Source organism: Blennius ocellaris (genome assembly GCF_963422515.1).
Source record: "Blennius ocellaris genome assembly, chromosome: 10".
Classification (NCBI taxonomy): domain Eukaryota; kingdom Metazoa; phylum Chordata; class Actinopteri; order Blenniiformes; family Blenniidae; genus Blennius; species Blennius ocellaris.
Window position 1 is genome coordinate 18402069 of NC_137659.1, and position 15207 is coordinate 18417275.

At 40.5% G+C, this 15207-nt stretch overlaps 1 protein-coding gene and 1 long non-coding RNA gene across 12 annotated transcripts in view; one reads left to right on the forward strand and one right to left on the reverse strand.

The window, feature by feature from the left end:
• LOC308135648 overlaps positions 1-15207 on the forward strand; it is a 34104-nt gene that overhangs the window by 17380 nt on the left and 1517 nt on the right. For 5 of the 11 annotated variants that reach the window (XR_013936798.1, XR_013936802.1, XR_013936803.1 and 2 more), the window contains 2 exons: positions 6513-6655; positions 13052-13200. This is a non-coding gene — a long non-coding RNA (uncharacterized lncRNA). Of the gene's footprint in view, positions 1-710; positions 789-5807; positions 5939-6512; positions 6656-9211; positions 9334-13051; positions 13206-15207 lie in introns of all 11 variants that reach the window. The other 6 variants (XR_013936800.1, XR_013936801.1, XR_013936795.1 and 3 more) reach the window with 5 other exon arrangements.
• LOC308135645 (myosin-7-like) lies at positions 232-13043 on the reverse strand. Its single transcript, XM_080503725.1, has 37 exons — positions 10009-13043; positions 9761-9904; positions 9515-9671; positions 9399-9426; positions 9201-9309; positions 8997-9089; positions 8845-8908; positions 8663-8761; positions 8485-8588; positions 8245-8383; positions 7932-8050; positions 7700-7849; positions 7430-7600; positions 7044-7353; positions 6809-6885; positions 6492-6697; positions 6021-6144; positions 5770-5906; positions 5121-5376; positions 4786-5028; positions 4525-4701; positions 4292-4437; positions 4107-4197; positions 3614-4003; positions 3384-3510; positions 3190-3308; positions 2915-3111; positions 2639-2822; positions 2372-2537; positions 2165-2289; positions 1769-2077; positions 1466-1669; positions 1080-1376; positions 866-970; positions 686-781; positions 468-602; positions 232-357 (listed from the first exon to the last, which is right to left on the reverse strand). Exons 1-37 carry the CDS (start codon positions 10207-10209, stop codon positions 337-339), a joined length of 5820 nt encoding a protein of 1939 aa, XP_080359851.1. The 5' UTR covers positions 10210-13043; the 3' UTR covers positions 232-336.

A 15207-nucleotide genomic window follows, 5' to 3' on the forward strand; every position in this document is an offset into this window, starting at 1 on the left:
TGCCTCTGTGCTAAAATAATAATAATAATAATAATAATAATAATAATAATAATAATAATAATAATAATAATAATAATAATAATAATAATAATAATAATAATAATAATAATAATAATAATAAATTAACTATTTAATTCATGAGAATAATGGATTTTAAAATTTTTAGATTCTGTCAGTTACCCCTCAAGGTTTTTTTTTTCTTCATAAATCAATAAAACATCAGGAGGCTTCTTTCAGATGCACTTCAAATTTATTCTACTGGACAAAATCCCATGCTTAAGGAGACACCATGACAGAGGCAAAAGGGTGTCTCAGAGTTTGAATTTTCAAAGAACTTCACTCTTCATCATGTCCTTTCTGAAACAAAGAGAAAACATGTAAGTTAGGTTTTGATTGCTTTCGAGGACAAGCTTGTTGAAAAGCATGTGGTGTCATAATATTGAAGAGTAAATACACGCCCATACTACCTTTGACCCGACATCGCGGGTCTTCGCACGGAGCTTGTTGACCTGTGACTCGGCGATGTCGGCTCTTTCCTCAGCTTCATCCAGCTCATGTTGAAGCTTACGGAACTTTGTGAGGTTATTGTTTGCTTGTTCCTCCTTTAGGACACAAACCAACACCATGTCAGCCCAAAACAATTGGGTTGTTTTCGAGTGTTTCGGAGAAACTCAGTCGCACTTACAGCATCCTCTGCTGATTTCTTGTAGGATTTGACTTTGAGCTGCAGCTTGTCCACAAGATCTTGAAGACGTACGAGATTCTTACGGTCCTCCTCCGTCTAAATGGTAAATAAAATTAAATAAGATTTTAATTTTCAATGTAGTTGTCACAGCATGACACTATTGTCACGATTGAAAGTTACCTGATAAGTAAGTTCCTTGACACGTCTTTCATACTTTCTGACACCTTTCAGCGTTTCACTGGACTTTCTCTGCTCACTTTCCACCTCATTTTCAAGCTCCTTCACCTGCAACATGTCACAAGCAAGCAGAAGATCATAAAAAAATTATTTTTACAAATCGATTTAATTCCACAAAATGTTAGCAATGTCCAGAATTCAGAGACATTGTACTCACCCTGGCCTCCAGCTTCTGCACCTGCTTCTTGCCTCCCTTCATGGCGATCTGTTCGGCTTCATCCAGACGGTGCTGCAGGTCCTTGATGGTTTGCTCCATGTTCTTCTTCATGCGCTCCAGGTGGGAACTGGTGTCCTGCTCTTTCTTCAGCTCCTCTGCCATCATCGCAGCATCAGTGATGGCCTTCTTGGCTTTCTCCTCTGCATTTCTACACTCCTGCACAGTATCCTCCACTTCTGACTGAAGCTGGGTTGTATCAGCCTCCAGCTTCTTTTTCTGGTTTATCAGGCTGGTGTTCTGTTTTGAAAAGTAAATCATACATGATTTCAGTTTGAAAGTACTAAAGAAATATAAGAGCGCAGTAATTCCAATATTTCTGTTCTCACCTGCGAGTGCAGCAGCTGCACCCTCTCACTGACATCCAGCAGCTCCTGCTCAGCAAGTTTGCGACTTCTCTCCGTTTGTTCCAGAGCAGCCCTCAGTTCTTCCACTTCAGCCTGAAGCAGGTTGCTGCGTCTTTCGACAATGGCAATGTTTTCCTTCAAATCGTCATTGGCTCGAAGAGATTCGTCAAGGTGGAGTAGAGTGTCCTTGAAAACAAAAAGACAAATTGAAAAACAAGTTGAAAGTGGATCGCAACAGGATTCATTTATTTTTTTAAATGTATCTTATTTTTAAATGTTTAAAACCTTGAGATGTGCATGAACAGCCTTCAGTTGTTTCTGGGATTCGGCCGCCTGCCTGTTGGCCTGACTCAGCTGGATCTCCATCTCGTTGAGGTCTCCCTCCATTTTCTTTTTCAGACGCTGGGCCTCATTTCTGCTGCGAGTCTCAGCGTCCAAAGAGCTCTGCAGAGTGTCCACAACTCGTTGTTGGTTTCTCTTTGCTTGCTCCATCTCCTCATCCTTCTCTGCAAGCTTACGCTCAATGTCAGCCTTAATCTGGTTAAACTCCAGCTGGGCTCTGAGAATCTTCCCTTCCTCGTGCTCCAGTGAGGCCTATCACAATTAAAGAATTACTTCATTATTGCCTTTTGCAGGGAAAATTAAAATTCTAAAATTTTGCAGTCGTAAATGCCAGCACACCTCTGCTTCCTCCAGAGCTGTCTGTATATCAGACTTCTCCTGTTCCAGCTGTTTTCGAATCTTCTCAAGCTCATGAATACTCTTTCCATTCTCTCCAATTTGTTCAGTGAGGTCAGATATTTCCTCTGCAAGTGACATGAAATAGAAACAAACATTTAATATACAGTTAAGTACACTGAAAAAGAAAACAACTTTAGATGAACTGACCCTGTAGGTTCTTGTTCTCTCTCTTCATGGTCTCCAGATGTTCAAGAGATTCTTCATAAGAATTCTTCAATTTGAAGAGTTCAGTGCTCAGAGACCTGGCTTCCTTTTGAGAGCTCTCCAACTCTGTTTGAGACTCTTCATACTTCTGTTTCCATTCTGCCAGGACCTGAAAGACAATTTCGAATGGATATTTTATTTCTTGTTTTATTGAAGAACAACGGTGGGTAATCCATATTTCCTTTGTATGTACTCCTTGAAACATCATACTTTGTCAAAGTTCCTTTGCTTCTTGTCCAGAGCAGCAGCAGCAGCATTCGACCTCTCTACATCCACCATGAGATCTTCAATCTCATTCTGCAGTCTGTGCTTGGTCTTCTCCAAAGAGGAGCATTTAGCATTCATTGCTTCAACAGCCTCCTCAGCATCCTGCAGACGCTGAGCCAGCTTCTTTCTGGATATGAAACACATTGATGAGATTTAGTCGAGGTCTGGAGATTTTTTTTAGACTTGCCCCAGTGGATTACTTCAATATGTTTGACTCACTTGGCCTCCTCCAGTTCCTCGGTCCTCTGGATGGCATCAGTCTCGTACTTTGTTCTCCACTGAGCTACCTCCGAGTTGGCCTTGGACATGCCACGCTGCAGCTCAGCTTTGGCCTCCTGCTCCTCCTCATACTGCTCCCTGAGGAGGTCACAGTCGTGACGAGCAGACTGCACTGCATGGGCAAGTGCATTCTTGGCCTAAAATGAAACCATAATCAATGGACAGACCTTTAAGTTTCACTTGCTGGCAGGGTGCCATTGGGAATTGTTAACTACCTTGATTTCCTCCTCCAATTGTCTTTTCAGGTCTTCAATTTGTTGAGTGTAGGACTGTTTTCCTCTGGTGAGTTGAGACACCAGGGAGTCTTTTTCCTCAAGCTGCCTTGTGAGTTCACCTAATTTACCAGAGGATTGAAATTAATCCTGAATTCAGGTTGAAATACAATTATTGTTTTCAATCAACTGCATACCATTCTCAGTTTGAAGCTTTGCTTTATGCATGCTGAAGTCATTAATGGTACGCTGTCCCTCTTCCGACTTTATTTTATATTCATTCATCTGGTCTTCCAGCGACCTACACATTTTCTCCAAATTGTTCTGAAAACACAAATGTTTATCATGATGTCATGTCAAATAACACACACCATTGAGCAATGACAAGAGCAGTTATCCTCAGAAGAAAAATGCAATTAAAGTTCACCTTGGATTTGACAATATGCTCCATATTGGAGACCACATCATCCAGTTCCAGTCGGAGCTCGCTCTTCTCCTTCTCCAGTTTCTGCTTGATTCTCTGCAAGTTATCAATCTGCTCTCCCAGGTCAGCAACACTGTCGGCTTGTTTCTTCCTGAGGGTGGCGGCCGTGGATTCATGCTGCAGAGTGGCCTCTTCAAGGTCTCTGCGGAGTTTCTGAAACTCAGCCTCCCTCTTCTTGTTCATCTCAATCTGAGCAGATGTTGCTCCTCCAGCCTCCTCCAGCCTCTCACTGATCTCCTCCAGCTCTCTGGCCAGGTCTGCCCTCTGCTTCTCCACCTTAGCTCGAGCAGCTCGCTCTGCCTCAAGCTCTTCCTCCAACTCCTCAATGCGGGCCTAGACCAGCATTGAGCAAAGTAGATTAAAAAAAGCACTTGTCTGTAAATCTAATTATATATTATGGTGTTGCCTGTTTATACATTGCTGTTCAAGTTATTACCTGCAACTCCTTCAATTTTTTCTGGAGCTGGGCACTCATTGCCTGTTCATCTTCTATTTTCCCATTGAGTTGACTGATCTCAAAATCTTTCCTGTCAGGGAATTAACAAAATAAAAGAGTTAAATATATCAACCAACAAATCTTCTAAATATATATTTTCACATTCCCAAAGACTTTCATAATACTTTTTCAGCCTCTCTTCAAGTTGCTGCTTGTCATTTTCCAGATCCATGAGGCTCTCTTGAGATAACTTTAGATCTCCTTCAAGCTTCCGCTTTGCTCTCTCAAGGTCCATACGTACTTTCTTTTCTTGTTCTAAAGATCCTTCAAGCTGTGGGTAATAATTGTTAACATTCTTAAGTACACAGTTTGCTTAAAGAAATAATGTCAAATATTGTCAAATCTTGTGAATCCTTACATCATCGACTTGCTGTTCCAGTTTCGCCTTGGCCTTGGTCAGAATGTTGACTTTGTCTTCTTCACTCTGCAGGTCATCCAGTGTTTGCTGATGAGCTTCCTGCAAAGCTTTCTTTTCTTTGGTCAGCTTGGCAATGATTTCATCCTGCGCTGCCATTTCCTCAACCAGGTTCTTTACCTGTTGCAAATGTAATTGTAGACATATGACAGCTATTTTTGCAGCAGAGGGAATATTTACCAAGCGTATGTTTTTTTTTAGTACCTTGTTCTCAGTGGCATGTTTCTCTTTCTCCACTTTCGCGAGAGTTAACTCCAAGTCATCAATGTCTTTCTTTAACTCAGAGCACTCGTCCTCCAACTTCCTTTTCTTAGCTGTCAGGTCTGCATTCATCTCCTCTTCATCCTCCAACCTCTCTGTCAGCTCTTTGATTTTTGCCTCCAGCTGAATTTTGCTTTTGATCAAACCCTCACATCTTTCTTCAGCATCACCCAGGTTGTCTTGCTCCTGTGTTGAATGGAAAGACATAGTATTACAAAATGTGCAGCTTTGCATAGACAAATACATTTAGCAATTCTGATTGATGATTTGAAACCTACAGCCTGAATTTGCAGCTGTAAGTCATTTTTCTCTTGGAGTAGAGTGACCATTTTTTCCTCCAGTTCTTTCCTGCGGGCTTCTGATTTTGCAAAAGCATCTTTGAGTTTCGTAAACTCTTCTTTCATATTGGCCATCTCCTTCTCAGTCTCTGCTGATTTCAGAAGAGGTTTGATCTTGAAGTACAGCCTCATCCAGGGCCAGTTTTTGACTCCCATGAAGGCACGAATGTTCCACTGGATCACAAGCAGGGAATCCCTGTATGCAGCAGATAATCAGAACATTACTGTAATCAACCGTTTGACTCTATTATACATGTTAGTCTATAAACAATGATTTTTCTCAGGTTTTTTGTATGATCATTTCAGAGGTCCTCATGAATCAAAACCCACCCCAAAATTTTAAAAACAGTACTATTTAATCAATTACATTGCCTAATCTATTCATTTTATATGCCTCATTGTCAAGTGTCTGGGGCGAGGGAAATCTAGGCAACTTTGCTCGGACTGCTGCCTCTGTGACCCGGCCCCGGATAACTGGCATAAAATGGATGGATGGATGCCTCATTGTCCATTAATATATTAATACAGTTTGAAATGTGTTTGACTCTCACTCTAAATTGCTTTACAAGGATTTTTAGTCATGAACTACCTCCGTTCCACAATCTTCTGGTATTCAATTCTTGCCAGAACACCTCGAGACCGAGCCTGAATCCTGGTGATGATTAAAGCCAAGCGGTCATCTCGCATCTCTTCCAGCAGACCAAGCAGACCAGCCTTGAAGAACACCTAATTTGGAGATCAGTAAAAGTCAATACAATGTGAGATGTTGTTTTCCAGAATCTAGCAAAAAAAAAAATATTTTTTTTTAAACCATTTTTTAAACCAGACACAAATATTTACCTTGGTGTGTCCCAGTTTGTACTGGCTATGATCGATGTCCAAAGACCCCAAAAGCTTCTCTGAAGCCTTCTTATTATCGATGAACTGTCCCTCAGGGATTGCACTTGGGTTTAAAATGCGGTATCTTTAATAGAGATTAAAAATAATTAAAAAAAATTTTTTTGCAATATATTTCAAATTACCAGCTATCAAAACATGCCAGTCTGAAAATGTAATTGAAAAATATACAACATTTGGACCATTTAGTTAATAAATTAAGTGAATTAAATTTAGATGTGGGGATTATGGATCACTGACAGATGGAACAATGACAGAAAAAATGGAATGGCAAAAATGTCCATTTTTAATACCTCAATATTTAAGACATTGAAAGAGTCTGTCTCACCACCTTACATTGAGACATGATTTAATTAAGTCTTGACTGAACGTAATGTTGCATATCTGACATTTGTTTTTATCTCTGACACACACCTCTGCTTGAAATCTCCATAGAGGATCCTGTTGGGGAATCCCTTTCTGCAGATCCTGATGCCTTCCAGCACACCGTTACAGCGCAGCTGGTGCATGACCAGGGGATTCTCCATGGCCCCAGGAGTCTTGGTCTCATTGGGGATGATGCAGCGCACAAAGTGAGGGTGAGTCGACCTCAGGTTGGTCATCAGCTTGTTCAGGTTTTCCTGACAGTGGAGAGAAAAGATTGTTCCTATTACTGTAAATGTAAAATACAGGGTCTCGCATCCGGAAAGTTCACGTTTATTATTTTATCGCAAACATAATTTTGATCTTACCCTGTGTAACGCTGATACTGTTTGGAATGATGACCCTTTCTTTTTGGAGCCTTTTCCCTTTCCCCCAGATTCATGGCCTAAAATAAAGAATTGTTTTACTTTTGTAGAAGAACATCCAAACTCTAGAAATGACACAGAGCTTAACATATTTGTTTGTGCTCTTTTTAAAATGATGGATTGTTGGGGGTTTTTTTTGTTGTTTTTTTCTTAGACTAAGATGCTGTTTGAAACAAACCTGATTCAGCTCCAGCATAATTTGCAAACAGTGTTGCAAGTAGCTTCATGTTAGACTTCTGGTAAAGTCCAACAACAGTCTCATTCAGTGGATCCTTGTTCTTCACAAGCCAGTTGAAGATATTATAGTCAACAGTTCCAGCATAGTGAACCAGGGCAAAGTGAGCCTCTGGTTTTCCTTTGACAATTCTGGGCTTCTGGAAGTTGTTGGATTTTCCCAGGTGGTTGTCGTAGAGCTTTGCTTTAAAGGTGGTGTCTGATGCTTTGGGGAACATGCACTCCTCTTCAAGGATGGACATGATGCCCATGGGCTGGAGAGGAAAATACAGTTGGGTTGAAAAGAGATGTTTCAAATTTTTGAACATTGTTTACACACTGTTGACTCACCTTTTCAATCAGGTCAATGCAGGCCTGCAGATCCATCCCAAAGTCAATGAAAGTCCATTCAATTCCCTCCTTCTTGTATTCTTCTTGCTCCAGCACAAACATGTGGTGGTTGAAAAACTGTTGCAGTTTTTCATTGGTGAAGTTGATGCAGAGCTGCTCAAAGGTGTTGAACTATAATGAAATGAGCCACATTGTAATCCGGATTAGTATTTTGCTTAAAGCAAAACAACTACCGGTATTTCATAGATTTAGTACTCTTTAAAAAATTACCTCAAAGATCTCAAACCCGGCGATATCCAGCACACCAATAAAATACTGGCGGGGCTGCTTGGTGTCCAGGGAATTGTTTATTCTCAATACCATCCACATAAACATCTTTTCGTACACTGACTTGGACAGCGCACCGATAGCATAGTTCACCTTGAGAAAAGAGACAATTAGTTTTATCTTTGAAAGTGTCTTTTGATTTTTTATTTAATCAAATCGCCTCCGTCAACTATACCTGGTTAACATTTTGACCCTTGGTGACCCACTCATTTCCGACTTTAACTCTTGGATGACAGAGACCCTTGATGAGGTCAGCAGAGTTCAGGCCCATCAGATATGCGACTTTATCAGCATCTGAGAAATGAAGAGGAAACACTTGTCACATACTCATACGGCACAAAATTCAGTTACTTCTACCTGGCATATGATGTCTTCTCTCTCTAATCAGTTTTTCTGTGTGTGTTATTTAACACTTAATCAAAAATTGTTTGTGATTTGTGGGCTAACTCATACATTAACTTTCTCTTATATGAAACTGTGTCTCTTACCTTCAGTGCCATCGGCCTCTGCCTGCTCCTCCCTCTGCTTCTGCTTAAACTTCATGTTACCATGATGCATGATGGCACCAGTCAGCTTATAAATGCTGTTCTTCTCTTCTTGGGTGAAGCCCAGCACATCGAACGCGTCCTAATTCAAATTCAAAAGTATCAGTATTCTTTTTATTTATTTAATTGATTAGTTATTTGGTTCAAAATGTTTTTTTGTTGTGAATCAAAAATGGAGCTCACATCAGTAGCCATCAACTCCTCCGAGTCATTGATAGAGGTTACTGTGGTCTCTCCTTGGGAGATGAAGGCGTAGTCATAGGGGTTGTTGGTAATGAGCAGCATCTCTGAAGACAAAGGGAAAATATTTATAGAAATACATCCATTGTACGATTCCACAAGTATCACACTTTTTACTCACCCAATAGTTCAGGCTTCACCTGAGACAAGATCTGGTAGAAAATGTGGTAATCCCTCTCAGCTTTGAGCTGGAAGGTCACACGAGATTTTTCCAGAAGATCTGTTGCACAAAGGATTGTTTGTTTTTGGTACACAGACATGAGAGGCCGCTTTATGATTTGTCACAGAAGTGCTGTTACTTGCATGTTTCAATGTCAGCAGAGGCCAACTTCCCTCGGTTGTCGAAGTGAATACGAATGAATTTACCCTACAAGTTTGAGAGACACTTTTTTTAGTCAGTGTAATTCGACTTTTAAAAGAAAAAAAAAACTGTTTACGATTCCATAGACACTCACAAATCGAGAGGAGTTGTCATTCCTGATGGTCTTGGCATTCCCAAAAGCCTCCAGAGCAGGGTTAGCCTGGATGATTTGATCCTCCAGGGTACCCTGATTTTGTTAAATTGAAATACAACCTTAATTTATAGATTGCGTTTTAGAGGTTTATCAGCTCAATGTCTATGTTTCATCAAATGTCATGACTTCATGAGTGATGGGAACCTTCTTTTCAGCCGCAGCGTCTTTCTTCCCACTTGGGGCAGCAGCAATGCTGGCAAAGTACTGAATGACACGCTTGGTGTTGACAGTCTTTCCGGCTCCAGATTCTCCACTGAGAGGAAGAGGAGAAGGAAAGGTTTGTGCTGAAACATTTGAGATCAGACTTCTGTAAAGATACAGTCATGATTCCTGATGACTTACGTGATCAGGATTGATTGATTTTCTCTATCTGTCAGCAAAACAAGGAAAGTACAATATTATCAGAATAATGTTCACTTGTCAGAAATAAATACTTGAAGACAAAACTGGTATTGCACCTGCCAACATGTACTGGTAGGCATTGTCCGAGATGGAGAAGATGTGAGGAGGAGCTTCACTCCTCTTCTTTCCTCTATAGGCAACAACCACCTCCTGGTTGTAGACTGGCAGCCCCTTGTAGGGGTTGATAGTCACACAGAACAGCCCAGAATAGGTCTGACATGTGAAAAGAAGGATAAGAGGATTACAAATAATTCCAGATACTTAGATATCGTCAAAATATATAAACTGATGATCTGACTCACGTAAATCATCCATGCTGCGTAACGCTCTTTGAGGTTAAACAGCACAGCTGGTTCATGGAGGAAGGTGAACATCGCCATGTCTTCAATTTTATCAAACTTTGGCGGGTTCTGAGGGTGGACGTCACTATCATTTACTGTGACAGTCTGCAGAAATAAAACAATGCATATTGCAGTCAAACTCAACAAGACAGGACTTCTTTAGGTACATGCACATGGACATTTTCCACCAAAACCTAAAATGTCTTTACCTTTCCAAACTCAGTCTCAGCAGTGACCTTGTTGCCGTCACGACTCGAGATGGTGGCTTTCACATACTCAACCACAGGGTCAGGGACAAAACACTCCTTCTTCATGTCAAACGGACGAGTCTGGGCCTCCAGGCGCTCCTTGTCTGACTTTCTCAAAAAAGGAGCAGCAGGCCCAAACTCTGCCATGGCAGCGTCACCCATTTTCTAACCTGTTAACCATGTCATCATGTTTATATTTTCATAGAGAACCAGAGCAATGCAAATGTGCTCGAGTGTTTTTGTCATTGCCATATCCAATTGTTTACAAGGATGTTAGTCAACACTACAGTGCAGTAATGAGTAATTATCACTTGTCATCTTGCAGAGAGAAGATTCAGGTTTCAATTTTGGTTTTTCTGTGTGGACCTCCATATTCCTCCTGTCCCTAATTAGTTTTTCTCCTTTAGGTCTTTCCCATAATCCAGAGACAAATCTGTTGTTACTACGAAATTATTTTTAATCCCCTTATGTTAGCCCTGTGATAAGAGCCCGTGTCGAGGGTCGACCCTGCTTTTTTCCAAGGTCACACACACACACACACACACACACACACACACACACACACACACACACACACACACACACACACACACACACACACACACACACACACACACACACACACACACACACACACACACACACACACACACACACACACACACACCACATTTAAGTTAGTTAGTGACTTTTGGGAGAGAACTCAAAATGACTTTTACCTTGGGTGGGTTGGACTCCAGAAAAAGCCACTAGGGTCACTGAAGGTCTCGCTGCTCAAACATAAAAACAAACATTGTTCCTCACCCCCAGCCAAAGGCACAATTCAGATTCAGAGGAGAAACTCAATTGCACATTGCGAAGAAAAATCACCTTGACTTTGTCCTGCTTACAACAGTGGTGCATAGAAACGTAAGCCATTTCCAAATATTAAAATGTTTAACTTACCTTTGACACCCAACCTTTGATCAAAGGAGCTTTGAGACACGCTACTGACTGCAGTCCTCCCTCTGTTAATAAAGGTACTTTGTCCCCCCAATATGGGAAGAATCTTTTAAGGAAGATTACACATTGGAAAAGCGTTCTTCTAATTGGGCAGGATGTGCAGCAGCTATTTGTTGCTTTCACCTTGTGACAACGAAGGTGCCAACAATTCACAATACAAAGAAGAGGGAGGGCAAGAGGTGGGGTTCAGGACAGGCTTGATATCAAATGACTATTGTTTTATTGATATGAATAAGAACGAGTCAGCTTCGAACATTTTCTAGCAAATGATGTGTTTGAGTTGGCGTTGAGTATAATTTAGATTAACTCACCTTCCATTTTGTCGTATTGTTTTTTCAGTGAATACAAGAAAGTATTTACTTTATTTATTTATTTATTTATCGTTGTCTTTGTTTGTGAGGTAACCTTGATCGTGCTGAAAAGTACCCAGAAAGAAACATTGTGGTAGCAGGAGTGTCTTCTATTGGTCGTCTTCAGTTTCTTCTTTGCGAATCTTTTCAGTATCTAAAACTGTTAAGAAATTATCAATAAACGGTGCTTTGAGTAAAAGGCAAATAAAAATAAAATTAAAACCTATACACTTCTCGCCTTTGTTTTCTTGGCGTTCTTCCTTCCAGGCCTAATCTGGTCAGTTTTAATTTTTTAAATCCCAAAAAGAAGGATGACAGACAAGTGAGATAAATGACAAGTTTGATTTGGTCCTTGAACAATGTGCTTTGTCCCTCACATGCTGGGCATGTCAAGATTCCTTATCAAAAAGATAACATTGTGATTATATCAGTCATGTGAACGGACAGGAGTATAAAAGGTGTGGCTGAAGTCACAAAGAGCCGCAGCTGTTGTCAAGTGGGAGTTAAGTTCAGGGACGGGGACTTAAAGTCACAGAAGAGTGACGAGTTATCACTCATCACTTCATGGTTAAGTTCACGCCCTCTGTCTCATGGGGTCGTCATGGTATTGTCTCCCCCCCCTTCGGTCCTGAGGACAAAGATAACCCTGTGAAATTCTTGTCTGGATTTTTCTTCTCTTGGATTGTCAAGGGCAACACTTCAGCCAAACTATATTCTCTGAAGGCAGGATGGATGGAGGGCAACAGGTGCACTGCATAAAAAAAAATCATGTGAAGACCTGTCTTGTGAGTTCCTTTAAGTTATGAAAATCTAAAATAATTAACATTTTATGCCCATCTGTGTCATATTTGACCACAAGGGGGATCCAGACCGGAGGTTGGGAGCCACTGATTTGGTCTCATCTGGTTTGGATTCAAGGTCTCTTGATACCCGATGTACATTCTTGGTCACTGTTACTGTCACCGTGACCACTTCCAGCCGCGTTACATTCAGAAAATAGATTTATTTGAAGGATGACCCCACATGGGCACATTCAGTTTTTCCAACAGTAAATTGACCTTCATTGTCATCTGTGTGTGTGTGTGTGTGTGTGTGTGTGTGTATGTGTGTGTGTGTGTGTGTGTGTGTGTGTGCGTGTGCGTGTGCGTGTGCGTGTGCGTGTGCGTGTGCATGTGCGTGTGCGTGTGCGTGTGTGTGCGTGCGTGCGGCTGAACATTGCTCCTTTGAACCCTCTGAGAGTTGTGGAGAATTTGCATCGGCATTGTTTGAGTCATTCTCATTGTCAGCTGTCTAAATCTCTCTGGATATCTTCATTTGTTTCATGGCCCCTTCCTGGCTCTCATTCTTTTCCTCCTTTTGAGCTGAGGCCAATTATTCTTGGATGGAAAAAGAACAAATGGCGTCACCCTAATAGGCGATTGGTGGTGGTTGCGAGTGCTAAATATTCCCGAAGCCTTTCAAAACATGGCTTCTCAACAGTTGACACACAGAAGCGTGGCGCACAAAGGAAGCAGCATTATAAGGCTGAGGGGCCTGAAAGACTCAGTAGGAAGGTGGACAAAGCCCCGGATTCGAAAGTCTGGTTCGTGTTAAATTAAGGATGACCGAGTAATACTATGCAATTCAATTACTGTACTGTGTTCTCTCTGCAGATATCAGAAGTCTTCGAGGCTCAAAGGCTTGAGATCAAGGTCTGTGTATGGTGCCAGACGAGTATCATCCTGCTATGCAGCCTCCCTCCTTCAGACCATGCAGTACGGTGTGCTTCTGTCCCTCCTTTGAGCAGCTGCAGATGCATGAGGTACGGTAAGCATGTCATGGATTTATTTCTGTTTTCCTGCGTCAAGATGACTCATCATTTCTTTAAGATCATTTTTCTATCTGTTGTGCTTACACAGCAGTTAAATATATGTTTTGTTTTGCTGAATTTCGGTTCTTTAACTATCTTAACCAGAGAACTGATACCGTAGCAATGCCAGCATGTAAATCACAATTTGGGAAATATAAGCAAAATTAGAAGATCCATTTATTGTCATTATTCAATGTAATGAAAGCTGTTCCTCCTGCAGTGGTGAAGAACAGATGTAACATATAAACATAGTGCAATTTAACAGAAAATTGTGTAATGTAAGAAGGAATAGTACAATAGGAAACATTGCACTGCTTTAATTATTTGGTTTCATTACATGAACCGAATTAATTATTCCCTTATTCTGATGTTTATTTTAATGATAGTTTGTTCTTAATCAGCTACTTGAAATTCAATTTATCACAACATTTAATTTTGAGAAACTTTACTTCACTGTTTTTGTATTATATTGAAATGTGTAAAAAGCTTATCCTTAAAGGTAAAATATCCGACATTATTAACTTTCAATTGTATATTATTCAGTTCAGTTCAAGTAGTTTTGTCTCCATTTAGTCATGCTTGATTTGGAAATGCATAATTGTTTCTTCCTAAAATTCTGATTTGATTTAGACCACCTTGACTCACTTCTCAATTAAACATATCATTTTCAGTCAAAGCAACCAATAAACTTCATATCTAAAATGTTTTGTTGTTGTTTTGTTTTTTTTCCAAGACCAGCTGAGTATCTTTGTGGTACTATCGGCTCATAAAAGATTTGACCTTCATAAAGTACTTCGGTTCCAACATAGAGGAGTCAAACTCATCTTAGTTTAGGGCAGTGGTTCTCAATTATTTTCTGTCACGCCCCCCCTAGAGGACAAAAACATTTTCAGCCCCCCCCCCCCCCCCGAATTGTACTACCATTGAGAACCTGATAATATTTATATTTATCTGTATAAACCACTGTATGAGTTGCTGGCACCAGCATTCTGCATACAATCGCCTGATTATCAAAATAAATTAATAAAATGAGCTGGAGGCCCTTTTTTTATCGTTCAAGCATGAATAAAGACACTAATACTGAAAGTTGCGCCGCCTCACGCCCCCCCTGAGACCCCACCACGCCCCCCCAGGGGGGCTCGCGCCACCATTTGAGAAGCACTGGTTTAGGGTCCATCTCTGGCCCAGGTTGATCTGAGGTGGAGCACGATGACCTTAAAATGAAAATACCAAATGTTTCACTTTGTTATTGTGCAATGTTAACAAAAAGTTCATATTCAAATGGAGATTGTTTTTTAACAACAACCTCAACAAGTTGTATTTCTGAAATAATCAGGTTCCTTTTTTTCCTTTATTTGATCAAACATGACATGCTTAGAGGACAAACAAACCATGAAGAACATATATTCTCTCTTTTTTTATTAACCCCGGTCTGCATATAACTGCAGACATAATTGGACCATCTGCTGGCCTTTATGTTTGAACAACATGGATTAAAAACAAGCTGTTAAAGAAACCAGGTCTTTAAATTCCGCCACTATAAAAAACCGACGTCTCTGCTTGGCTCCGCAACGTCTGTGAACAAATACAAACTTGGCCATGTTTTTGATATGAACAGCCACTCCAATAGCATTAAATATATTATTTGAAATCCCCAAAAGCACAGATAACTCCTGTTTGGATTGTTTTTATCAGAAACCATGCTGTTTTATAACACACTTGAATGATTTAGTTGAAAAGGGCTTCGTACTAGTTTATATGAAGCATTGCAGCAGTGAGTGCTGTCTGTCACTTTCAACTCACCTGCCAAACAGCTTAAAGTTCATGTTTCTTATGAGAAGTGACTGTAGAATGGACAATAATTTGAGGATACATCATGTCAGTTGTTCAAAAAGTAATTACTATTTCACGAAAAGCGCGGAGTAGTTTGTGGGTGAAGCTGAAATCTGTTAGTTGCAG

Bases quoted from the DNA above. Each gene is read 5' to 3' on its own strand.
- LOC308135645 (XM_080503725.1), bottom strand. From the start codon at position 10,209: ATGGGTGACGCTGCCATGGCAGAGTTTGGGCCTGCTGCTCCTTTTTTG. The intron at 2,078-2,164 runs GTGTGCTGGCAT...TAATTGTGATAG, and splicing joins CAGCTCTGGAGGAAGCAGAG to GCCTCACTGGAGCACGAGGA. The intron at 603-685 runs GTAAGTGCGACT...TGTGTCCTAAAG, and splicing joins AGAAATCAGCAGAGGATGCT to GAGGAACAAGCAAACAATAA.